The 26,980-nt window shown below is 38.9% G+C and overlaps 1 protein-coding gene across 1 annotated transcript in view; it reads right to left on the reverse strand.

Moving 5' to 3' along the window:
- Positions 1 to 26,751, reverse strand: part of FBXO11 (F-box protein 11) — a 37,000-nt gene extending 10,249 nt beyond the window's left edge. Inside the window, exons 1-10 of the mRNA XM_010015062.1 lie at positions 26,629 to 26,751; positions 26,425 to 26,506; positions 19,741 to 19,885; positions 18,281 to 18,410; positions 17,161 to 17,244; positions 16,947 to 17,079; positions 12,780 to 12,886; positions 12,569 to 12,680; positions 7,476 to 7,582; positions 7,250 to 7,387 (exon numbers count right to left, since the gene is read on the reverse strand). Of these exons, the coding sequence (XP_010013364.1) occupies positions 7,250 to 7,387; positions 7,476 to 7,582; positions 12,569 to 12,680; positions 12,780 to 12,886; positions 16,947 to 17,079; positions 17,161 to 17,244; positions 18,281 to 18,410; positions 19,741 to 19,885; positions 26,425 to 26,506; positions 26,629 to 26,736 (1,146 nt within the window). The 5' untranslated portion in view covers positions 26,737 to 26,751. The remainder of the gene's footprint in view (positions 1 to 7,249; positions 7,388 to 7,475; positions 7,583 to 12,568; positions 12,681 to 12,779; positions 12,887 to 16,946; positions 17,080 to 17,160; positions 17,245 to 18,280; positions 18,411 to 19,740; positions 19,886 to 26,424; positions 26,507 to 26,628) is intronic.
- Positions 26,752 to 26,980: the final 229 nt, after the last annotated feature.

The raw sequence follows: 26,980 nt of genomic DNA on the forward strand, positions 1-26,980 counted from the left end.
ACAGGACTGTTCCTTACATCCAAGAACACACAGCTGACAGCAAACACGAACCAATCTCACTTCTTCCTTTTCTCCTAGATGGTTTTGCAGAGCACAGCGAGAGAGACATCTATAGTATAAACCATCTATATAATTTCAGCCGTAGTTTTAGCATTATCAGTCCTCATGATGCAAAAGATTAGTTGCTTACTGAACTGGTAACACGTGTATAGGTAAAACATCTGACCAAAAAGGAAAGGGGCCCAACTTTCTCTGGTCTTTGATACCCTCATAGGCATCTTGCCTGAATACTATTTCTCCTGTAGCCACCTTAGTCAGTCTTGCTAATTGTGAGGTTTGTTTTACTTGCAAACTACAAAAACCCCTACAATTCCTCCTCCTGCTCAGTTTAACTGGATTCTAGTGTTTGTACTCGCATGACCTACTACCAGGAGCACCTCAGTCCTGGAGTTTCTACTACCTACCGCATGTGAGTTACTCAAGTTACTGTCAACCTAGGTAGAAAGCACTCTTACTTTGTGCTGTGAATTGCTAAGGGACTTCATCAAACATATCTGGATTACAAACAAGCAGAAATACATACAGTTCAATGAGGAAATCAAGCCAGCATGCACTTCTTCCTGCTTTGAGGACTGCAAGCAGGGAAGGCACTGCATTGATTAAACATGCTCCAAAAAACATACTATCAGTGTGCACAGCTTGGCTCTTCAGGCCCCTCTGGGAGACAAATAAAAAAAATGGAATGGAAACAACCTACTTTCTGTAAATATCCACAGTATATTTTCTTCAAGGACTTAGGATTAGATTTCTTCAGAGTGAGTCAAGATGTTTTCAGAATTCTCAAGGAAGCTGCATGCTAAGAGACAGGGGAATCTAAAGGAGATCTCAGAAATACACTTTCATGTCAACAGGCAGTCTTTGGGACTTCTTATCCCAAAAGGAACCACTTCTTTGTCCTCATTTTCACTTAAAATGAAGCTCTTGGAGAAACTTAAGATGACTATTTGGTATAGAGCTTAATCCTCTTAATAGAATATATAATTTCAATTAAAGTATTACTATACATGGTCTGGTATCTTTTTAATTACTTCACGTATCATCTTCCCCTTGAGTGACAAATATGTTGCAACTACAGCAACATGATGAAGGAGAAGTATTTCTGATGTGCTTCATCACAGCCATTTCAGATGCCATGTCAAGTTGCAAACAACAAGCAGAGCTTTTATCACATGGTCAGCAACATCTCTGCAGGCTTCAGCAAGCACTGTTATCTAAAAGTAAGGAAATGTGGAAGAAATCCTTTTAACTCTTGAAAAACAATACATACACTATGTAAATTCTAAACTTGCTTGGAAATGAAGCAGAGAAGGCTCCTTTGCTTCTCTCCCAGTGTATCTACACAATATGCAGCTTCAGAGAGAAACAGAAGTACCTGCACATGAACCGTACTCTGCCACTAAGCCCCAGAATACCATAACATCACCTGAAAGCACAGTACAAGTGTCATTTCATCAGAAAATAGAAAAGGAGCCTTCAAAGTTATTGCTTTCCACCTTCTTGAAAAGAGTAGGACCACTGATTGAGCAGAACCTCAGAATTTGCTGTAATCTTCTGTGAAGGAAGTGCTCCTCAAAAGTTTAGCAGAACTAAAAAAATAAATCTGTATCTCAGATTCCCCAATAAGACTGGATGCTGGGTCAGAAAGTCCAGGCTTTCTGCAGGGTAAGATTCTATAACACTCAATATTCATAAGGAGAAACTGCATTAAAAAGTCCAGTCCACCTCACACAGGGTCAGCTTAAGCTGAACTGCTGACTTTGAGCTGATGCAGTTCAAACCACTGTACTTCTGCATTTGTTGAGACATGTCTGAACACCACCTGCATGTGTAATTCATAGAATCACAGACTGGTTTGGGTTGGAAGGGACCTTAAGCTCACCCAGTTCAAACCCCCTACCACAGGCAGGGACACCTTCCACTAGAGCAGGTTGCTCCAAGCCCCTGTGTCCAACCTGGCCTTGAACACTGCCAGGGATGGGGCAGCCACAGCTTCTCTGGGCACCCTGTGCCAGTGCCTCAGCACCCTCACAGGGAAGAGCTTCTTCCTAGCGTCTTAATCTCAATCTCCTCCCTGTCAGGTTAAAGCCATTCCCCCTTGTCTTGTCCCTACATGATCTTGTCGTAAGTCCCTCTTCAGATTTCTTGTTGGTCCCTTTAGTTACTGGAAGACTGTTACAAGGTCTCCCCAGAGCCTTCTCTTCTCCAGGCTGAACAAGTGTTATGCCTAGCTCTCAGCTTTAAACTATATAACTGTGCTTATTCTTACAGTAAGTTGGAGCTCCTCTGTTGCTTGCATCAACCACTAAATACAGTTTATGACAAATGTCACTAACTCATCTTAGGCAACTGGCAGGAGAGGTCAGCGCAGGGCACTGAGGCTGCCAATGCAGTGTTAATGCCTGCTTGTTATATGTTTGGCACAAGCACGAAGGCAAAAATCAGAATATTGCCAGTTTAGAAATAAGAGGTTAAGTTTCCACAAGTATCCAAACACAAAGAACAGTCTGAGAACAAGAAACTGAAAAACAAAGCACTCCTGAACCTTTTGGAGGCAGCACTCCAGCACAGAAACCCACGGGAAAAAGAACATGTAGGCCAGGAATCCGGCATTGGAATGTACTTATCCCAAAAAGCCACCCCCAACAGTAACAGAAGGGAAGTGAGAGAAGTGAACACAGAAAATTTATGAATTTGTTTAGATACATAGGATTTGTATCTGAAGGATACCATGTCACTTAAAGGGTACGTAAATACTGCCAGTGATGTCATTTCATCAACTCCATCACTAGCATGATGCAGAACAGAGAACACTGCCAAAAGCAGACTTTGAGCTGGAAGAGGAGGGGGGAATCTTTCAAAGGAGTTTATGACTAAGAAAGATTTCAATAATTTTTGCAGCTGAGAAATATTATTCACACGTTCTCTTTAATATGTTAGCATTTCCTTTAAACAAAAAGGAAACATTGATTTCTATTCCATTTTGCTTGTGGTATCACACTGATCACAGCATTGGAACAGGCATTCCACTGGTAAGAAAATAGATCAAATACACTTGTATTTAAAATTAATCAAGTGAATTCAGTCTGGCTTTTTTATTTTTTAATATTTCAATACTCACATATTTAATATTTATACTTCAGTGCTTACAACAAGAAGCAGCTCCTAGCCAGACTTTCCAATTAACCCTCAAGCATACAGATATCTTCCCTCCAGGAGTTACTGAAGCACTCTCCTTTACCAGTTCTTTATAGCTTAAATCACCTTATCAATGTTCCCAAGCCTGCTGAAGTCTTGGAGGAGCACAGGGATCTATGTAGCCACTAAAACTGATTAGGAGTGCTTATACAATACATTAATACAGCTTAAATGAGACAGTGGCAGCATCCAGACAATGAGATAATGTAAAACAAAGACATAACATCTTAAGTTGCCACCACTCTTTGTAAAATGGCCAAACAACTACATCTTGACCAGCAACTTGGGTAGAAAGGAGGAAGGCCTCGCTAGATTTTATCCACACTGCATTTTCTATTCATGCTATGTCCAGACTGCCAACACTCATCAAGAACCCAACTGGATGTGGGTTAGAACTAAAGCAACAGAGCAAGTCTTACAAGGGAAGGAAGACAGCAAAGGGAAAAAAAAAATCCACAATTTACTGTGCCTAAAAACACCCAGTCAGGGCTAAAAATGTCGATCTTTAAAAACCAGCTGCTTCTCTTCTTCCTCTTCCCTGAAAGCTTTGCTACGTTATGTATTAGCTATAATTGCATTAATCATTCAGCAAAATTATGGAAATTTATTTCCCCAAAGGAATGTCTTATTACGAGATATTATTATTCTATTCAACAGGCCTCTGAGACTTAATCAACAGTCCCCCAACACATAACACAGTGTAGAAAATCCTGATGCAGAAGTTCAGTAGGAAAGCTCAAGCAATTTAGTATCTGAATTAAAAAACATTTTATTTAGGAATAACTACTTCAAAATGGTGAGATACAGTTTTCTTGGAGCAAACATCAGATGAGTAAGTTTAATGTTTGCTGTAGTCAGATCTCTGAACAAGCTAAGTTTTCTGGGGGGAAAGGGGTGGTGACAGCAAGATGGACTACATGAGGGATACCTAAGGAACAGCAGTTCCAGAGGTCAGACGATAAAAAGTGAGAAAACTGAAATGAGAGAACAGAGGTCCAGTCTACATCCAAGCTATGTCTGCAGAAGTGTGACTTGGGACCCACCTTTCTCAGCTAGTCAAAGCCATTACTATCTAATGCTTGTATTTTTACAAGTATTTTTTACAAGTATTACTTATCTTTCTCGGGGAATAAGTAAGATCTACCAGCAAAATGACTTCTTAGATGATAAAAGACATTCACTTATGAAGAATATCCATGTATATAAATAACATAGCAGGTCTAATTATGATGGTCTTGCCAAAGAACAAGCCTAGCATATATTTAGCCATAGCTCATCATAAAAAATTTCTTCCTTATATCCAGTCTGAATTTCCCCTCTTTTAGTTTAAAGCCATTCCCCATTGACCTATCGTAACAGGCCCTTGCTAATAAGTTTGGCGCCACCTTTTTATAAGCCTCTTTTAAGTAATGAAAGGCTGCAATAAGGTTTCCCTGCCTTTTCCAGGCTGAACAAGCCCAGCTTTCTCAGCCTTTCCTCACAGGAGAGGTGCTCCAGCCCTCTGATCAACTTTCTGGACTCCTCTGGACCCGCTCCAACAGGTCCATGTCTTCCCTATGCTGAGGACTCCAGAGCTGGATGCAGCACTGCAGGTAGCTTCTCATGAGACTTGAAGGGGCAGAATCACCTCCCGTGACCTGCTGGACACACTTCCTTTGATGTGGCCCAGCATACGGTCATGTCGAGCTCTTCATCCACTAGAATCCCCAAGTCCTCCTCCTCAGGGCTTCTCTCAATCCCTTCATCTCCCAGCCTGTATTGATACCAGGGGTTGCCCCAACCCAGGTGAAGGACCTTGCTCTTGGCTTTGCTGAAGTTCACATGGGCCCACTTTTCAAACTTGTCCAGCTTCCTCTGGATGGCACCCCATCCCTTGGGTGCATCAACTGCACCACTCAGCTTGGTGTCATCTGCAAGTTTGCTGAGGGTGCATTTGATCTCAGCATGTCACTGATGAAGATACTAAACAGTACTGGTTCCAATGCAGACCCCTGAAGGACACCACTTGTCACCAATCTCCATCTAGATGTCAAGCCATTAATCTGTGCCCTGTGGGTGCAACCATCCAACCAATTCCTCATCCAACAAACAGTCCACCCATCAAATCCACGCTTCTCCAGTCTGGAGATAAGGATGTCTTATTATAGACAATGTTGTAGATGACATCTGTAGCTCTTCCCTTGTCCACTGATGTAGTCACTCCATCATAGAAAGCCACTTGGTTGGTCAGGCAGGATGTGCCCTTAGTGAAGCCATGCTGGCTGCCTTGAATCACTCCTCTATCCTCCATGTGTCTTAGCATAACTTCTAGGAGGATCTGTTCCATCACCTTCCCAGGCACAGAGGTAAGGCTGGCAGGTTGGTCCTCCTTTTACCCTTCTTAAACATAAGTGCAATGTTTCCCTTTTTCCAGTCACCAGGGACTTCACCTGACTGCCAGGTCTTCTCAAATACCACAGAAAGTGGCTTGGCAACTACACCAGCAAACTCCCTCAGGACTCTGGGATGCATCTTGTCAGGTCCCATAGACTTACGTATGTTCAAGTTCTTCAGATGGTCGCAAACCCTGTTTTCTCTTACAGTGGGAGGGACTTCGCTCCCCCGTCCATCCACTTGAGAGGTGTGGGAAGAGAGGTTGTCAGTGAAGACTGAAGCAAAATAGTTGAGCATCTCAGCCTTCTCCTTGTCTGTTGTTACCAGATTGACAGTCTTGCTTATTGAGGGGATATACTTTCTTTGACCTTCCTTTACTGGCAGACGTACCTGTAGGAGCCAATCTTCTTCTCTGCATCCCTTGCCAAGTTCAGCTCCATCTGTGCCTTGGCCTTCCTGACCCCTGGGGTCAGCTGGGCAGAGTCCCTATACTCTTCCCAGGACACTGGTCCCTGCTTCCAACTGGCTGTGCATTTCCTTCTTATGCTTTACTTTGACCAGCAGGTCTCGACTCAGACATGCCAGTCTCTCACCTTCCTTTCATGATGTCTTAGACCTGGGAACCAAGACCTCTGGTACTCTATGGAAAGCATCCTTAAAGATCTGCCATTTTAAGAACGACTAGAAGAAAACTAGTCATTTTTGCCAGCTGGGTGGGGGGAACTGGGACTTTGTGATTCAAGCAGGATAAACAATGATTTGGCACTGTTAGGAAGACATGAAGAATATTATCCTAAAATATATCAGCAAATAAAAGCACAGAATCATAGAGTGGTTTGGGTTGGAAGGGACGTTAAAGATCATCTAGTTCCAACTCCCTGCCATGGACAGGAACACCTTCCACTACACCAGGTTGCTTCAAGCCCTGTTCAACCTGGCCTGGAACAATTCCAGGGAATAGTAATAACAACAACAATAATAATAATATATTTCAGTGGCAAAAATCCTTTCTGTTTATTTCAAGGGCTATGCAAACTCATTACTTGCTACTTTACAGGTATACGGAAATTATCACCTTCATCCATGGGAAAGAAAAACCCACAACATCTTTTATGAAAGAAAGCCTGAATTCTGCAAGGAAATTCTGTGTTAAAATTCCAGAATAACTCCATGCTAGAAAAGTCTTTTTCCCAAAGAAGCTGGACATACCCTGTTTGAGATTTAACATGAAAGTAAGACTAAGACTCCACAGAGCATTTTAGTTCCTTTTTAAATCTTCCAGCACCTTATTTTTCATTCTGTTTCAAAGAAAAAGGAATGCAGTGATAGTGTAAATGTAAGCCCACCATTTACATCCTATTTCAAGAGGTATTTTGTCACTGTAACATAATTTGATGTAACAGGCTGCCAATCAACTGCAAAACCCTTTCTTAAACCTCTTTCAGCTAAAAATGTCTTTAAAGTGAAGTCACCCACTGAAGGGTACGAGAAGAACAGTAGGCATATTTTAAAATATCTGTCCACATGTAAAAGCACCTTTTTTGAACCTTTCTTCAATGACAAGGAAAACTAGCTATGATATACCTATATTTCTTTCTTCAAAGGAAAACATATACGTTACCATGCCATGGTCAAAAGTGAAAACGCCAACATCACGTCCATGGTGAATGTGATTCCGTCTGATAATGGGATTTCCATGGTTTTTAACCCAAATCCCTGCTAACGCATTATTGGAGATCTCATTGTCCTCATATATTCCCTAGGAAATAAAGATGGAAATTAAAGCAGGATTGAAGAGCACTAGTGAACAATTTTATCAGAGTGAAGAAACTGACATTGAAAAATACCTGTGCATGGTCTGTAATATAAAGTCCAACATTTTCACAGTCGCTGATGTTACAGTGTTTAATAGTAGGACAAGCTCCTTGGCCACTAACGCATACTGCAGAGCCAACTGGAAGAAAACAGCACAGTTACCATAGCTTCAAAGCAGAGTGTATTTATAAATAGTCTGGCAGTGCTTTTGCAAGAAAAGTTAGTGTGAACTGGTATTTCAAAAGGACTCGGCATGCACAGCGCCAAAGCACTGCAAGCCACAGGCAGAAAACACATGTCATCATCTTGCAGAGGCAAAAATCGAGGTAGGAACTGCTTTAAAATCCCTCTGCAAGGGGCAGCTGCATATGACTGCCAGAATAGACAGTAGTTTATATATTAACTCATGCTTATGACAGTTGTCACTCACTTATTTCCCTGTGTTAGGCTGCCTGTATACTGACTGTTCACACCAAAGGACAACAGAAATACAATAAAATTCTGTATTTACTGCCTTATTTTACTTCCTTCAAACTTTCCTAACCCCGTAATTCCAAGAGCCCAAACAAATAGTATTTCTGTAGCATACAAAGACACACTGTCTATCTAAAGAGCAGGATACAAATGGCACAATCTTGAGTACAAAACTACACACACATCAGAAACCAAGAGGTCTCTTCCCAGCCGAATTGCAAAGCTCCTTGGATCATTTTAGATACCATACCATCACCCAGAAAACAAACTCCTTGCAGGCATCAAGGACTCAAAGTGCTCAGGGCTTCATCAGCTCAGCTCAATTCCCTAAACTCCATGAAATAAGAAAACATGAAATTCTGCAGCCACTAAAAACAAACTGTGGATTCACAGTGATTTCAGAAAGGTCAGAGCTCATCCTGGGGTATCTCGCCTATGTAACACACACCTTACCCACAATTAAACATTACTTCATAAGCAAGCCAGTACCTGCCCTATTAGTCAGTTTTCGTAATACCTTCTAGCACAGAACCACAAAGACTGTACTTTAATAATTCATAGACTCATTTACTGAGGGGTTTTTTTTTAATCCTAAAGAAATTATTTTGATTGTCAAGTCTGACCTTATGAATAATACAATCTATAATGATTGTCTGAATTAATTCCTGCTTCAATTCTAGTGTGTATCTTTTAGAAACACATTTAATTTTGATTTGAGTATTTCAAACAACTGAGAAACCACCATGAAGCTTGTTAGCTTGTGACAGGGTTGCTATCCTGTTAATGTCCACTGTAATTGCTGATCTGAATTCCTCTAGCTTTAATACCCAGTTCCTGGTTCTCTTTCTACTAGTCTGCGCCATTCCCAATGCATGTACATATTTAGTGCAAGCAATTTAGTCCCTCAGCCTTCTCCTTTGATGCAAGTCACAAATTGCAGTCAGTATGTTTTTCATGACAACCAAATTTTTCTGCTTTATCTTTTAAGGACTTTTCATGGAACTGTTTCTAAATTTTCCACATGTTGCTATGGACACCAGGAAAGAGCACTTTACTCTGAAGCAGGACTAAGCAGAGGCGTAATATGGTCTCTCTACTTCTGCTCAGTATTCCCACTGCTGTAACTAAGATTCACATGGGTTCTTTTAGCCACTTAACTGCAGGAGGGCTCATATTTAGAACTTTAGCCACAACAACTCTTTCAGCTTTTCCCAAGATTCTCCAGCTTTGCAGGAGAGAGGTTTATCCCTTAAAACTAAGAACAAAACCAAGTTGTGAGTATAACTGACTTCACACTTACTCACAGTAATGTGAATATTGTTTGAGAGGATGCCTTCCAAAAAGGCAGCAACACATCCTCCTGGTTATTTAGAATACCCTCAGCCCTAAGTCTTCATTGTCTACAAGCCTCATCAATATGCATTTATTTCTTCTCTGCAAGTCATTGATAAATGGCCTAAAGTCAAGAAGTCATCTTTGAAATAGCCACAAAAAAGCCATTTATATTTACCCTGAAAGTTAATTTTCATCTATTTAATATGTGCTCTGGTAATTCTGTAAAATTCTAATCTTTTAAGGCACTACACACTGAAGTCAAGTATTTTTGAAGGATCTGTGCAATCATACCAGGACTGCTACCTTCCTTTAGTCAGTCAGTCAGTCATCAACAATACCGATGGTGTGATGCAACTGTTATAACTTGCTGTAAACACACATTCATTTTTTTTCAGTCCTAAATTTTCCTACCTCCTTGTCCTACCCAGGAGCAGTAAGCAGAACTACCTGCCATACTTCATCCCGTTCGGTCTCCCCCGTGCTGATGTTCCCCACCCTGGGACATACACTGCCGTCGCACCCAGGTTTCAAGTTACTGTTGATACACAATAGGAGCCCAGAAGATTTCTTGGCCAGTTCTTTTTAAACTCCTGCATGATTTTAGAGTGTCTTTTCTTACAGCTGTTTAACCTCAGCCACGGTTACTGTCAAGAGTGGAACATATTTCATTATCCCTCTAGGGTACGAACACATTTATCATTCCTGCCTATTCTCATTAAATATGGAACAAAAGTTACACAACACTTTGCCATTCAAATTCTTCTGTTCTATGATGGATTAGCATCACTGCTCTCACTCCCTTTGTTTCCTAAGACAAGACACAAGCAGTTTCTTCTAGACAGATGTTACATCTTGTCTTGTTTATCAAGTTCTTCTCAGGGGGTAAGGAGGGAGGAAGGAAGGAAGGAAGGAAGGGTGGGGGTGGTGGTATCCCATGCTTTCCTGCAATTCCTATTTTCCTATTTATATTAATTGGTAGTAATTTCTCATTCCTTGTATTTCATAATTGCTTTTGCTCCCTTTTCCTCTACCTATTTTGGTGATACCAAGCAACTGTGGATTTTTTGGAAGCTAGTGTGGTGCTCTAACTTCATTCCTCCATCACATTCTGCTTATTTGTGTGAAATCGGTCCTTTTAGTGTACCAAGCACATGTATTACTGGTTTAGGCTTTATTTTGTTTACTCAGAATATAATGATTGCACACACTTCAGCAATACTTAGTGGGGTGCCATCCACCACTACTATTATCTGTCAAGGTGAGGACTAATACAGATTTCTTCTTGCAATAGATGCAACAGAACCTTTAGACTCAGTATCTTGCATTTAAACTATGCATTTCAACTTTATTCATAAGTATTTCAAAGATGCTTTGGACTGGCAGCAAGGGGTCTCCGGCTTAAATCACTGACATAGCTCCCATCTTTACGTATTACATACATTAATAACTTTACATATATCAATGTAAAAATGTGCTTTAATGCAGTTTGGAGATCTACAGGAAGGGTATCAAGCGCGTGCTAGAAAATTTTGAACGCTATGGATCAATACTTCAGAGATGTCACTGAAAACAGTAAATGCCTTTCTGGCAGCCTGCCATTCCTTCTTCCCTTTTTACACACACTCAGTACTTCCTGAGTAGGTTATAGCAAGGCTTGGTAGGATTAAAAAAGTCAATATAAATTAATAATCAATAAGTGATGATAGTACAGCCTACACCCAGCCTCCAAAATTGACCAGAAATTTTAACTTTGGAGAAGAGAAACAACAATTCAATGTAGCAAACATTCAGAAATCCAGAGTATTGAAGAGGGCAAAAGTCCAAAATTCTCAGGAAGAGTCTCCCATAATGAAGTGGTCATGAAAAAAAGAAAATTAATCAAAGCTTAATTTCAATAAATGATTTTCACAAAACCATCAAGACCTACTAGTGTGTTTATAAGCACGTTTCAATATGAAGCCATGCAGCTCTTCAAACTCCTTTTATAATGAAGCTGAATGTGATCCAAGAAACAAATTTAATTCCTCTTGTTTGTTATGAGGGTCTCCAATATTGATATATAGGAGCCAACAGTATATATTTCTTTGTATACTTCAATTTCCCAGTATTTAGGATTAAATAAAGAACTCAAGACACTGAGAGCAGCTAGCTGTCCTTCATTCCTCTTGTTTAGCACTTTCGCATATTAGCCCTTAATGCCTCCAATAGAACAGACAGTGATTTGAAGTGCAGAGCTGCCTTCTCCAAAAGTGTAGTTTATAGCCTGAAACCTCCAAGAAAGAGCACATCTTCCTCTGCAAGGCACAGATAAGATGTCCTTCTACCATTCTTATTACAGTTCTCTGCAGAATTCCCTCCTGCAAAGTTGACACTAGGTAAGTGTAGGGTTTATTATCTTGTGGACCATCTCCTTTGTTTCCTTGCCTGTATACTGAGCTGAAGAACCTTTATGCACAGCCTGCTGTGTCGATCCACTCCATTTCACTAGCTGAACTTAGGTGTATAAAGTTCATAATGCTGCTTCCATGCAAAGACTCAGTATCTTAACTCTCCTGTACCTCTTCCTTCTGACACTCCAACTCCATTTCATCTGATTGTGTTCAAATACGTTAAACTTGCCGTGTTGTGCATGCAGTGATTGCCAATTGTCATGTCCTCCTGCCAAAGACTGAACTGCCATCCACCCTCTCACTTCCACTGTCTCTGACCCTTTCTTTCCCGAATCTGGACTACCAGTGTTCTCCTAATCAGGCGACATAAGTTCCTCATTATCTCTGATAGCGAAATGAGTCTGTCTTTCCACACCATGGATTTCTTCTGCTGTACAGAAACTCATACGCTGAGTATGTTGAATCATTCCACTCTTAACAGGAAACTGAACTTAGCAGTTACAGCTCATGACTGTTTCATGCCATCAACCCAAATACTGCATATTACAAAGAACCTAATGTGAAAGTCCCATGTGCACCCCCTTCAAATTCCCTCTCCTGCCAATTACAACTGTATTTATGTAAGAACCAGGTAAGTTTTTATGAACTGTCACTTTTCAGGTTTTAAGCTAACCGCCCAGAGTCCAAACTCATTCAAAAAGAAGACCGAGTATACATTATCACAAAGGTCTTGGATGCAAAGCAGTCACTGTAATAACACCTTTTCCAGACAAAAACTGCTTGCAGACCTGTACTAAACACCTGCACCAAAAAACGAACTCTTGCAATAGTGATCATAATCAATTTGTATGCTGCTTCCATGTGCCCTGGTTAGTTTAGGAACTTGAAACACAGTGTTAATGACAAACAATTAAAAGCCCACTAACCCGTACAAGTACTTCGAATAATACAGTGATCTATAATTGGGCTGCAGTTCACGGTGATCTCTAAGCAGTGGTGTGCATTGTGGTGCTGAGCAGATTTGTCATCAGGGTTGAACTGAAAAAGGAAGACAACACAGCAATGTAGCATTTCTTTAAACTGCTCAGGCATGAAAATAAAATTATTAAGAACTCTGCTGAAGTTTGAGATTCTTACCCTGATTGTCATATATCCAACATAGGCATCTTCAGAACCTTCCATAAAAACGAAGGTGGAATCTCTAGTGTTTTCTATTATAACTTTATCTGCTACTTTTCCAGGTGCTGTAAAAAAGACATTTATTAAATCTTAGTTTATGTCACTGAAAAGAAATCCTCAGAAGAGTTACAGATTCTGTCCACAGCAACAAAGGAAAATGAACAGTATTCTTGGCATATAAACAGTCTTCTTGTCAGAAAAACCTTAAAACAGAAAGTTTTGAAGACAATGAAGAAACTAGTCTAAGACAATCTTGCATCAATTTAGTATCTAGAACCAGGAGAAAAATCTTCTCTTGTACAGAGCTAGTTTTTGACTATTCCTTATCACAAACTGTATTACCAGTTTAAACATGGATACCAGCCTAGAGGCACTGTAATTCTGTTACTAAGTTCAATTTATTTTGGTATTCTAAACCCTTTAATAAAAGCTAAATACATACATTCCAACACTAATTTGAACCAATTTAAAGAACTACTAAGGAATCTGCCCATGACCTACAACTGACCTCCCCATACTCCTCAAATGTAAGATTCAGAGTTTTGAATTGATATCCTCATTCTGTAGAAGAAAAATCTTACAAAATTAGATTGAGCTATACTTCTGAATGTACACAAGGTTTCAAAGTGGTCCCTTTGCAAGTTCCCACAACATGCAATTCAATTTCCTGTATTAATAGCGAGGCTCTGCTCTATTCTTTATCCTTAATCCAAAGGAAGGAAATGTTGACATTGGTATGCAACAGCCAGAAGAGGGAGCACAAAGTAACAACGGCCTCACATCGGTATAAATTCAATGCTACTCATTCACAAGCAAGGTAGTTTGATTCAAAACTGCACGTTAAATATGCAAGCCAGAAGAAGCCTTCCTCAATACATGAAATGCAAAAATATTACAGCAAGTACCTTATCTGATAGCAATTTCCAACCATTCCCAACTTGAGTCACACAAATGTGACCAACTATTTGCCCTAAATTCTGCATTTTATTGAAGAGCCCACACACAGGATTTCTCATGAGCAGACGCTTTTCTGTTGTCTGTACTAGTGTCAACAGACAAGTGGTATGTCCTGTTCTTTATCACTCGGGCAGAAAGGTGCCAGTCAGAATGAAGCAACGTTTACATCATTATCCAGCTTGTTCTCACTATCTAAAAGGCAGATCTCTGCTTTCATTACTGCAGTGCTGCAAATATTTTAAGGTAGTCTAGCTCTGCTTCATACCACTATTCACTTAGCACTAGAAATAATTCAACAGAAAATATGTAATAAGAGACTACCTAAAGAATTAAAAATTAACTGGATGTTGCCTCAGAATTCTTCTATTCCTCAAAAGGATTAAAACAATTTCACTTTTCAGTGCATTAATAGAAAAATAACTAGATTCTGCAGAAAACAGCTGTGACCCTGTTCAATTTTACCAGGCAAAAAATGCAGAGGCCCTTTTAGATCTTGCAGTCTGTAAAATATACAGCAAAGAACACAGCTCTAAACTAGTCCAAAATATAATTTTCAATAAAAAGATGCATAATGGGTATTTAAAGAGGTTCCCTGGCACTCAAAAAAAAAAAAAAAATCACCAAAACCCTAATTATGACAGTCTTCATTTTAGATTTTTCTACCTTTAGAATTACAATAACTCTTCTAATTGTTTGTAGTATTTTTTTCTTGATTAGAGAATCCTTTGATAATCCCTTTTTTACTTGCACATTAAGTCAAATAGAAAATAAAGGGGGAAAATGAAAACTGTATCTCCTAAAAATACAGAAAACACATAATCAGTGAAGATTCTCAGATCAGGACACATGTCAGTACAAGTGTTAAAACTCAGCTATTAGGATGAGATACTCTATATCTAGAATGAGATGAGCACTCCACGGAAGGCTTGTATTCCTGCAATCTGACACTCTAGATATTAAAGGAAAGAAATCAACAATCCCAAATTTCAATAGAACAACAAACCCAGAATACCAGGCATTATTCTGCAAGAACATTTTGCTAGCATGAGAAAGCAGAAGCTTCTTGAAAGCTTGAGGTATGCAAAACTCCCTTTCTAATGATGTTGTGCTTCTTCAGAAGTCAGTAGAAGAAACTATTAAAGAAATTTGAGTAGAACTGCAGAGACATTTGGTGCTGCCTTAATCCCACCATTCTGAAAAGCATGCCAGACTGAACAGAGAAGAGGGAGTTCTCCAAGGCTTAGTGGTTCATTTTAATTTGTTTTCTTTTCCAGACAAATGAAAATTGACTCCCTCTACAATGTCACTCACCACTCGGTGGAGAAAGTCTGAGGAAGTGAAGAGTCAGCAGCGCCAGAAGCTGAAATATAAATACATCTAGCATTTCTGGATTCGTCTTGGAGGTTTTGTTCCCCAAGACAGCTATTTTGTTACAAAAATACACAATGCAGATCCCTTGCTTCTAAAGAATTGTAGTTAAAATAACTGTTTTTCTGAGTAACTTAGTTAATTCCAGTGGAAGAGAAAGCAGAGAGCCTTTCAAAACTTAAAAGGAGCCTGAGAACATGCAGAAGTTCAACCAGATATCAAAGATGTGGTTTCAAGTTTCATGAAGTAATAGAGAAATTTTATATCCCAGGTCTGTGCTGATCCAGTTTCTTCTGGATTTTTAAGCACTTCAGGAATACAACTTGCCCTGTTTGTACTGGCATCTATAACTGTCATCTGAAAACAGATGCTGGGGTTATGTTGTTATTTGTCTAAGGCCATGTCTGCATTAGCAAGCACTGCAGCATGACAAGAGTGGCACTACAGAGTGAGCTAGCGCTGTGGATCAGACATCCACACCATGAGTGTTGCTGCACAGGGACGGTAGAAGAGAGACTGACTTTGGAGAAGTCCTAGCCTGGTCCCTCTGACTGAATGTACACCAACTACTAGAGAGCAGTAAGAGTATTCCAGGAACATGTCTCAGATTAGTCTCATCCAAAAGGAATCCAGTTTGTGCTCCAAAATGTCTCCACAGTACAAACCAAAGCACTATAAGCAGGGAAGTTCAGGCTGTGAGCTCCAGAAATGTAGCCATGAGCTGACAAACTAACACAGTACTAACACAGCTGCACCTTGCAGATCTGCAGGGACAAGTCTTAAGGCTAACGCTGGAAGAATCTGACTGCATTGCTCAAAACTGTTCTTGCTGCCAAGGCTGTGAAACCCAGGCAAGTGCCAGAATAGGCTTGCTAAAGAACAAAGCAGCCGGTATTCAGAACAGATAGATACGTGAAAAGACAGACTTGGAAAAAACAAAAAACAAGCAAAATCCAACAAAACCCTCACTAACAACACCCCCCCAAACCCCACAAAAAGCAACACACCACCTCAAACCCAAACCAAACCAAAAAGCCCCAACCCAGACAGAATGTCAGAAAAAGCAGGGAGTAGACAAGTAACTTCTGGGTTACCACGGGAGCAAGAGGTCTGAGAACCCTTAACCAAGGTTTCTACCAGACATTAAGACAGGCAAAATTCTTACCATGCTATCATGCTATTGGGGATTAGCATGCTCGGAGTAGGGACAGGAAAAGCTAACAGCTCCACAAGCATCACATTTTGCAGCCAGGTATATTAGCTTATACCAACTTCCTAAACTTTTCCTATTCCAAAAGTCTCACTTCCTTCTCCACAAAGGTTCTCCTTCAAAGGAACAAAGAAAAGAACTTCCTGTCTCAGAATCTTTCTGCTGGATGCTCTCATTTCCTTCCTCGAGATGGAATTAAGATGCTGAAGGAAAATGGGACAGATTCTAATTTCGGCTTGCTCCCACTGCTGGATTCTACTCGGGAGATAGGTTATATATAAACAAGTTTCCTAAGAGCCACCTGAAAATTTCAACTGCAGCCATGTAACTGAGTATAATTCCTGACAAATTCATTTGTTTCTCCTAATGAAATAAAAAATAAGTTATTCCAAGAACAAACAAGCAGACACTGCCACTTCAGTCTGAAGCATCAGCTACTTTTTAGTTTGTGACACTTGTACAGAAAATTCTTATTTATTAGGCTGATGAAGAAAGATGGACATTTATACTGGATATTTAACACACCAGAATATCTTTGCAATTGAGGTGGTAATTAACACAAGTCATACTTTGAGACAAAGATTAAATACCTGCACCGATCATGGTGATTGGAGATTCTATATATATCCATTCATCAGTATATATACCAGAGTGAACAAAGATAAGTCCATCAAAATGAGCTTCTTGAACTCCACCAAGAGCATCTTCAATAGTATCATAATACTAGAAGAAAAGGGAAAGGTTTAGAGGGAAATATCCATGCAAAGACATAGAAATATTCTTAAGAGTGCTTTAGAAACATACCAACATATTTTCTCTTCCTTTGTATCTTGCAGGATTACTGTAGAAGTGTTCAGCAAAACCTGGCTTTACATGTGCTCCTTTGTACTGAAACAAGGAAAATAGTTTTTAAGCTTGCAGACAGGTGGATGCACAGACAAGAGATCTACTAATTCCCTAATTCACAAGCCATTTGCTGGTATCAGTTTGTTCCAGGGACTAAGGACCATATTCTGACCTCCCACATTAGGCACCCAATTCAAAATGGCACCACCAGTAAAAGTCTGAGCCTAAGTGATCGACTAAGCCAAGAAGCTAACCTACTTACACAGCCACAAGCCTCTGAAGTGACTGAAAAGCTTCTTGCACCTTATCCGCTCCACAGCATGTGTTCTCATTCTCATCTTTTGATTTTCTATCACAAAACAAACTGCATTTCTGTGGCAAGGGAAAACTTTGCTTTTGATGGAGTACAGAACAAAGAACCTTGCCTTTAACAAGCTTCAGAATTTCACTAACCAGTTACACATAGCATTGTATAATACACTCACCTGGATACTTATTTCCCTTACTTGTGTTTTTCATGTATTATGTCGAGCCATTTTCACAATACCTTTGAGACTTTGGATTAGAGGTTCAATCACGTGCCTTAAAGGTAACTTGTTTAGCTCCAGTCACATCAGCTGTAAATCACTATTTAAGCCTAAGTGATATTATTAATACACTGTTTGGTTTACTAGAGAAGATGCATATGAATCTGACAACCAGCATGCACACTAGTTTAGTAATATATGACAGCAACAATGTATTTGAAGTTTATTTGCAAACCACAGACCATGACAAGCTCTTCCACAAAATTACTGTGATGCAAAACATGAGGAATACCCAAGATAGAAGAGCTGGATGCTCAAGTGCTCCACTTTACCGTGATGTGTCTCCCTAAAGTGTTCCTCAAACCAGGAAGTAACTTCAGATAACCCCCTACTGCATAACACAATATAAGGATCTCTCCCTACCTCCTCAGTCCCATCATCCAAAAGACTAAACCCAAAATAGTTACTATTATCAGCCACAATTCAAAAGTTGGGGTTCTTACTTGAATAAACCATCTTTAAATTGGAATATAAATGAATACTACTGTTACCAGTTGCTGAAAGCTTTCTTTCCAGGGATTTGGGTGCTCATATTCTTCCGGATTAATCTGATAAAATTTTCCAGGTTCAGGATGCATCATGGGACGAGTGTACTCAAATACTTCCATATACAATCTTTTCCTGAGCAGAAGTATAAAGCAGAAAACAAAATTAATGTATTTCTGATTACTTTTCTGCTTTAGTAACACATCAAATGTTAAAAACTGGGTTTTCTCAATAGTGTTTGCCAGTCTGTGACAGTGAATTTGACCAAGATCACTACCAAACACTTTAACACTTCCAAAACATTTATTTCCCTGTTAGACCAACTTCTGTGTTTTTGTAAGAAAATCCTGACATGTGTTTCATGATCTAAGCAGAAGACTTTTCAACATACAATTGCCATGATGAAATTTAAGCAGTTAGTTACACTGTTTGTGGAATCAGATTCTAACTGTATATGAACTACAGCATTACTTTAACACTTAATAAAGCCAATAGCATATGAATAACAAAACTTAAGACAAAACGTGCCACCACCTCTTCCTTATCTTGCCAAAAAAAGGCTGGAAAAAAATAAAATGCATTCACAGAGAACAAACTATGCACTGTATTTCAAGAAGAGTTCATCAGTGGACAGATTACAGTGGCTTAAAAAGAAGAAAACAGCACACAGCAATTGGATTCTTTTGATTGGTGCCAAAATACAAATAATAGCAATGTCTGAGCCTGCTGATATTAAGCCCAGACTTACAGGATTGCACTGAATCTCAAAGTTGTAATTCATCTGGCAAGACATCCCCAAAACTGTCTTTAGGACAGTAAAAGACAGAGGATAGGGGGAATGCATTTTTGTGATGTTATATTGAAATATTATTCTTATTCTTTAAATTTTATTCTTTATAAAAATAAAAGCCTAAGAAACATCTGCTATTTTTTCCCTTATTAAAAAAAATAAAAAATACAAATTTAGATCCCATTTATCCAAGCTCTTAGTAACCCATAGGTAGGATGGATTCATATGGGGGAAAACCAGCTTGAGTATCCAACCATTAAATGAAACAAAAATCAAACCAAACGAGCCATCTAAGTAACACTGGATAACACTTGCATCTTACATTAAGAAGTGTGTTGATTCTTTTGCATCAACACAATCCCCACAGAAGCCTGAAAAAGGTTAGAGGGAAAGAAGGAACGAAGTGGCTACTGAAGGAATGCCTCACTGATTTTTAAAACAGCCATTATTTCACTCATATCTACACTACTAGACAAATAAAAGTTTTACTGCTTAACACAGATAACCAGACATACCTAAGTAACAAATAACGCTTAAGTAAACCAGACGTATTAAAATACAATTGGTTTTAAATCAGCTAATTGCAACCAACATATCATTTTTTCTATTGTACTGACATTTCATGCAGCACAGCTAGTTTTTCCTCAAGATAATGAGCAATAGCATTTCACTTACCACAAAATGGGATCATTAGCCAGCTCACTGAAGCGTTTACATACACAAGCTGCTCTACAGAGATCCTGCTCCAGCAGGTAGGAGAAGATCTTTAGAACCACTTCATCTGGCAACTTCTCCTGAAGATATTGCTCTGCAGGTGCTGCTAATGAACAGTAATATATGTAAGATCATTGACATATTTAACCAGTCCAAACCCTGACTAAAACAGATCACCAATATGCCATGTGAAAGGATCCCATTTAAAACACCAATGATCTCAAAGCAGCTTTTTTTTGGTTTTTGAAGTACATTTTCATCTAAATCTAAAGGCATAAAAGAGGCAAACAGTTGACTCTGGATTCAGGTAGAAATTATAGTCTGTTTCAAAAATGTTTAATTCACCTTTTCTATTGGAGGAATCAATGTGCATACAATGGCAGACATTAAGAAGGCTACTGTGCACGTTCCAGAGATGAACTGGCTCTTCACTATTAGCTTTGTTGTGGCAATAATAATAGTAGTAATAATAATAATAGCAGTTGTAATAATAATAAATCTCAACATCAAAATCTCTGTAAATGTTTTTAAACACAGAAGAATTTACTCAGAAACAGTGATCATCTCAAAAAGCTACTAATAAAATTTATCCTTTTCCTCCCCAATGAACATGAGGAAAGAGGAACATCTTCAGGGATGCAGGATGGGATGCAGGGAACCAGAAGCCAGCAATAGTTTGAGTCTCCTCCTTCCACTTACTCTCTTTATACTCTCTTTCAAAATGAAAAATCTAAGCTAGAAGCAGCATTAGCCTTCCCAGATGTATTTCTTGAGAGAGGTCTGAGGAAGCAGCGTTCCTGTATCATGTGTGGTAATGTGAATGCATTTCATTAGACCCCTGCTCTTGGGCACATGCATGCTCTACATACAACAATTCATATAGGGAATCCCCATCTGCAGTTAGTGCTCTCCCAAGACCCTTCTGTGGCAGGTATCTTCACAGCAGTAGAGGTCTCTCTGCACTTGTTTGGTTGTTGTCTTTAGGATCCTTTCTCAGGCAGAACTGTCCAGAACAGCTTCCAAAGTTAGAAGATTTGTACGGAAGGCATTAAAAGCTCCTGCTACGTTCATAATGCAATTACATCCTTTGTATTATACAGTTTTTCCTGGAACATCTGAACCTAGGGAGCAATAGATTTGTGATTCTGGCTTCTACAGACTACTAAAGTGACCCTTTAAAGACAACCTACTAGATTTGAGGGAAGAATCATTCTGAAAATTAGTTTCCATGTGAGATTCCAAAAAAATTAAATAAATAAATAAATAAATAAATAAAGAGAGAGAGAAGAAAAAAAAAAAAAGAGGGAGATAAGCCCTGTGTCTTCCTTGGGCAAAGCAGCATGAATAACCATGGTATTTCCAGCTAGAAGACTGTGAAGATATGAACTGCAAGGACCAGAATGGTGGCTGTTACAAAGAGGCTGAACTGTGGTCTTGTAGGTCACATCACCAGAATCTGTGTACTACAAAGAATCTATTAAAGCTGTTTTTCCAGTGTCTTGTGCTTACATGTGTGGTCAGAGCAGCTAGCAAAAATGCTGAAATACTACTGAGTTTCCAGTGACTTTCCCTGAACCTGTTCTTGCTGCACCATTGTATGAGTATCACCTTGGTGATTCACAAATACTGGTTTCCTCACAGATGCTTCCTATCCAATGGACTGATGGCTGCTCTCAACAGTAATACATCTTATGGTTGTAAGCTATAGGTACAGGCTTCTTCAATTGAGCAAAAATCTACACTGGACAAAAAGGATAGGGATCACCATTCCACATGCCCACAGCTATGAGCTCCCAAAGCACCCTTTAAGTTGGTAGCACTGACCATGGCAGAGTAAAGCAGATTTTTTTTCCTCATCCTTACCCATCCGAACAAATGGGTAAGCTCCTTGTAGTTCACTGCAAACTACAGAAGTGTTAGCATAGGCACAAGAAAGAACACAGGAATGAATGTCCAGAAGCTGGCAAAGACAGTTCCCTTCAGCAGCTTACAAGCCAGACTGAAGACAGGAAGCTAGCAAAACAAATAAAAAGCAAGTAGTCTGGAAAGGCATCATGCTCAATAGATACCTCAGGAGCCCAAAGTCTGGGGAGCATATAGCAAGAGTCCATGAGGTGAGCATGGCTGGGCATCACCAAAAATGTTACGCACATAATCAATGTTGGCTTTAAAAGGTCCTTTTCCACTGGAGATACAAAAGTTATTTCCTGTGTCAAACAGGCAGCAGCAATTCATTCTACAGTCCTAATAACCCTTGAAATGCATCACAGGATAATTGGACATTGCTTCTGAATTCATCTTTTTCTGGTAGCTCTCCAGGTCGATGTGGAGATATAGTCTTCCACTGTCTCACAAGCTGAAATGCAATGTTGTGAATGCAAGGCAGTAAATCCTCACAAGCCTTCCATGACCTGTCTTCTCCTTTTAACACACAAATCCCTGAGGCATACAATCTCATCTTCTTCCCAAGACAATCAGTTACTTCCCCAAATGAGCTGCAGAATTTTTCCTTCCTTTAAGTTTATAAATGTTAGGACCTTGATTATTCTTTTATTGAAGGGGAAAGTTCACTAGTGTAGTGCCTCCCACTGCTCAACAGTTCAGTCTCTAAGGCCTATAACAAGATGAAAATTGAAATCTAGATGCGTTTCCTTACTACAAAGAGGGAGCACCAACTTTGAAAGTGTCAAAAACCTTCTTGCAATTATAATAAACAGATAAAGCCAGAATAAGCTCTCCTAGCCTCTGAAACTTTTCAAGTTGTATTTACTCGAAAGCCAAGGCACTACTTGCAAAATGAAGACAATAATTTTAGACGTGTTTGCTATCCTCACCCACCTTTATCCAAAATCCATAGAAATAAGGGTTTAAGTTGCCCTTCTGCTCAGTTAAGAAGCAGGAGTTGATTTAAGATCTCTCCACTCAAATCACTGATATAGTGATTACTAGGTAGAATTCTCCAGTATCATTTGAAAAAGCTAATTAACTTCTTAACGTGAAGTCCTGAATATCATCTGGGTCCAAGAGAGAACTCCATGCTTTAGTTTTATAAATTCACATTTCACCTTTGGGTATCTTTTAAGTAACCTCTCAAAGCCAGGATGCCTTCAACATGTTCTTCCTCCCAGTTTACAAAAATAAGCCAAAATAGTTTTAAAGGTTTCTCTGGCCACCAAATCAGAAACTTAAATGTGCTGCTACTCCTGACAGTTTTATGCCTATTGACAAAGTGAAGGTTAAATACATATAAATGCATATTCTCACTTTAAAAAAATAGTAATAAAATTATCAGTTTTTCAAGGAAGTGTTGAAAATAGACAAGAAAAAAAATAAAAACAAAGTGGAAGAGATAATCACCAATCTTTATCTTCGCCCTAACGTACGTTGAGAGTTGAAATATTTATGATTTTAATAAAGTGCTAATATACTAGACAATTGAAAATTAGAACCACAGCTGGTTATGCCCTTCTGTTTCCACAGGATATGTGTGAAGTTAATTCAGTTTCGATTTTGACCATTTAATAAATAGAAACTAGTGATAGTAATACCAAGACAAAGGGCAGAGAAAGCTGCCTGAAAGCGACTTACCTTCTTCGTGCAAAGACTAAGAATGCTATTCCATGAATCCCAAATTGTAAGTAATGTCTTGCATAGATACCTTTTATGTCCATTTTAATGGAGAAGATGGAGACAAATAGCTTTTGTTCCATAAGGAGGCATTTAGTAAAAATACTTTCTTATTAAGTAGAAATATGTCAGAAAATAGAGCATGCAGTATTCTTGGAAATATACCTTACAAATCAATAGGAAAAGTTAAAAATAAATTTAAGAGGCAGTAAATTCTGTGAACTATGAGCTGTGCATGTATCTAATGTACAGAATAATCAATGAGTGATCCAGTAACTCAGGGTTCTCGGTACCTACTGAAACTCTGTAGTTCAGAGAAAAGAAAGAAACTGTCTCTGAACTGAAGCCTTCCAAAGATGGTTAAAAGTCAGCAAAAACTGCCCAGTATAAAATGGTTATGTAAATGTAGAGATTTTAAAGCAAGCAAGGGAGGCACCTATGCAGTAATAAACAAAAAGGAAGAGTACATCAAATGATTAAAACCCTGGCTTAGAATGACATGAAAAGTGGCAGTGAAGACTGAAATACCCCAGAAAGCAGAAGCACACATTTACAGTTCAGGTAATGCAAGGAAACTGTCAGAGTGTACTGAACTGAAATCCTTCCGTAAATCAATACTGTATTAGCATATAAAACAAATATTTGGTTCAATAAGATCTAAATGCTGTAAATGTTTTCTACAGATGTCAAACAAATGCTGAATTTGGAGGTTTACCCGTCACCTGTGATGTAAGCAGCACAGCTCCATCACACCTATTTCTTGACTAAATTATTGGTTTCTGTATTTTTTTGTATTTTAAAATCTCTATTTTCTATATTTCTATGTGTTGCTTTCCCACCAGAATTCCTGCATATTCACTAATCTTTCTGTCTCCAGATTGAAGAACTTGCTGTCCATCAAAGGACAGAGCTGCAAATGGTAGAAAAAAATACAACAGTATTTCAAAATTCTAATGTGTTCTTTGTGACAGTATAAGAGACTGATTTTTTCCCCCCTTACAATTTGAAATGGCAACTCTTTCTCAACAGCATTGATTCTGAAATCAGTACTAAAATAAGGAAGTCTTCTGTTTTTCCAGTTACTGGCTCTACTCCAGTTGGAAACTAACTGAATCCATTTCTCCTTTCATTTCCACCCAAATTTTCCTCAACTCAGAGTCCGTGTGACAAGGAATGGTTCTCCACCAACACGATCCTGTGTTTCTAGTCCCACGCTTTCATTTCATCTACAGTTCTGAAAAAAGCAGCTATATGTTCCAGATGACAATATACAATCTCCACTGATGGCAATCCCGAAACTCTCATGCTTACAACTCAGTCACAACAGCTATCATTATATATGCTAACAAAAACTGTGTGTGTGTGAGCAGGAAATCTCACTGCAATCAATACCTGTACAAATTTAGAAGAGTATTTCAGTAACTCAATTGGGAAAATAAAAAATAACCATCATCCATACTGGGAAAGAGATTAATAAAAAGTGGGTTAAGAAGGACACTCTTGTTAGACTGCAACTGGTTTGAATACAATCTTAAAAGCGCAGTTACAAAATCATTGTTTACAATTCTTCTGATACTTCCATGCTGGAGAAGCCTCCACAATCCCTGTACTTTCCCCACACGAGCTCAAGAATGTAACAAAAGAAATGTGCAGCCAAAGCATGGAGAATTACTTTGGAAATCAGTGTCATTTATCCTGTGATTTGTGCCACAGGACTCAAACCACACACCTTCACTAAAGCAAGGAGCTGAGTACAAGCATAAGGAAGAACACATCAGAAGTGAATGACCTTGAAAAAAAAAACCAAACCCTAAGAACTGGCAACAGAAACTGAGTCTATAACAAGACGAATTTGCACAAGGCTTCAGATATCAAATCAAGAAATGAAACTGGAAGTAGAATGGCACAGGTCGATGTTCAGTTGGTTCTGGTTGTTTCAAGGATGTAAGTCTGAGATCAAATGATTCTTAAACACTTTCTGAAATTATAAGAGTTAATGGGGGGCTTGAAAGATAAAATCTACACTATGGAGAAGGTGAGAAGCCAGAAAGAGCAGACTTCAACAGAAGCAATGAAAATAGACCAAAACCTTGTGACAGCTGCTCAGTTTTAATTCACAATGTTAAGGGAGACATGGACCAAAAACTAAAAAACCAAGAAAACAAGGGGGAAAAAAAAAAAAAAAACAACAAACCAAACCAAAACCCCAAAAAGCTCAAAACAACAAAAAAAAGAAAAAAAAAGCAGCAGGAACCACATCAGTGGGAGTCTGCAAGTGCTGGTGTTAATTTTCCAGGGAAGAGTGACAGAGATCTGGAACTAAAGAGTGTGCCAGGAGACAAAAAGCAGCAGAGACTAAAAAGTGATGCAGAAAAAAGAACACGTAGGATATGTATACCTATGTGTGTGTGCATAAATATACATATATAATATGTCTCCAAACACACACAATATAATTATACACACATATACTGCTTATGTGTTTATTATACAATATACATATATATGTGTTAGTACCTATATGTAAGTAAGTATATGTGTAACTTTTTTACTTACAAGCACACACACAAATTCTCTGCCTCCCTCCACAATGAGGTGCTCTAAACAATATACTGGAACTACCTCTAAACAACATACTGGAACAATAATCAGCATAAGAAATGGTAAATACACCTAGTTAGAGTGCTGCATCATTGCAGCATTACTGCTTCTAAGAGTAGCTCAGATACATCTACACAGCACTCTGAGGAGAATAAAAAACCCAAACAAAACCAAAAAAACCCCAAACCAACATGCCTGCAACGAAGCAGGCTAAAGGACCAGATCCTAAAAATCAGGTTAAATTCATGCTTCCAAATTTGAAGTTCAGAACAAGTTTGTAACTGGTTTTTCACTGCTGTTTCTTGGTTGGAGAACAGACAGGAAATGTAAGTTTGGGGGTGGTTTGTGGGTGTGTGAAGTTAAAATGTCTCCACCTCTTCTTCCTCACCCACCTTTTTTGTACAAAAAGTAATTTACCTGATAAATCCTGGGACTTTCCAGATACTCTTGCACGTTTAGCTCGGTGACCAAAGTTTTCAGTAGCTGAAGTGGAAGCACCCTTTAATGAAATAAATAAGGGTTAGTTCAGTCATTAGGTGGCTTAAGGAAAGTACTTATTAGCTTGCTGTTCTTGAACCAGTAAGATGTACTTTACAATCAAAAATCAAACAAACAAGTTACCTCCATGCTGCTCTTTGTAGGGCAAGCTGTTCTTTTAGGTAGAAGAGTTTTTCTGCGAAGTTGGTATGGACTATTTTGTGCACCAGGACCTGATTCTTCTGCAACCATATCTGCAGGTACATCATCATCTGTCAACAAGAAAAGGAAAATTTGACAATTGGGATTGATGTTCTGGTTTATAAAAAGGCTACAGAATTTTTCAGATAAATACACCCCAAAAAAAAAAAAAAAAAAAAAAAAAAAAAGGGCGCTAGAGCACGGAGAGCTTTTAGTGGGGGGAGTGGAGAAATCAGAATATACACAGCATACATAAAATTACATGAGAAAGTATACATGAAATAGCTTATGTTCT

Source organism: Nestor notabilis, unplaced genomic scaffold (assembly GCF_000696875.1).
Source record: "Nestor notabilis isolate BGI_N333 unplaced genomic scaffold, ASM69687v1 scaffold1415, whole genome shotgun sequence".
Classification (NCBI taxonomy): Eukaryota; Metazoa; Chordata; class Aves; order Psittaciformes; family Psittacidae; genus Nestor; species Nestor notabilis.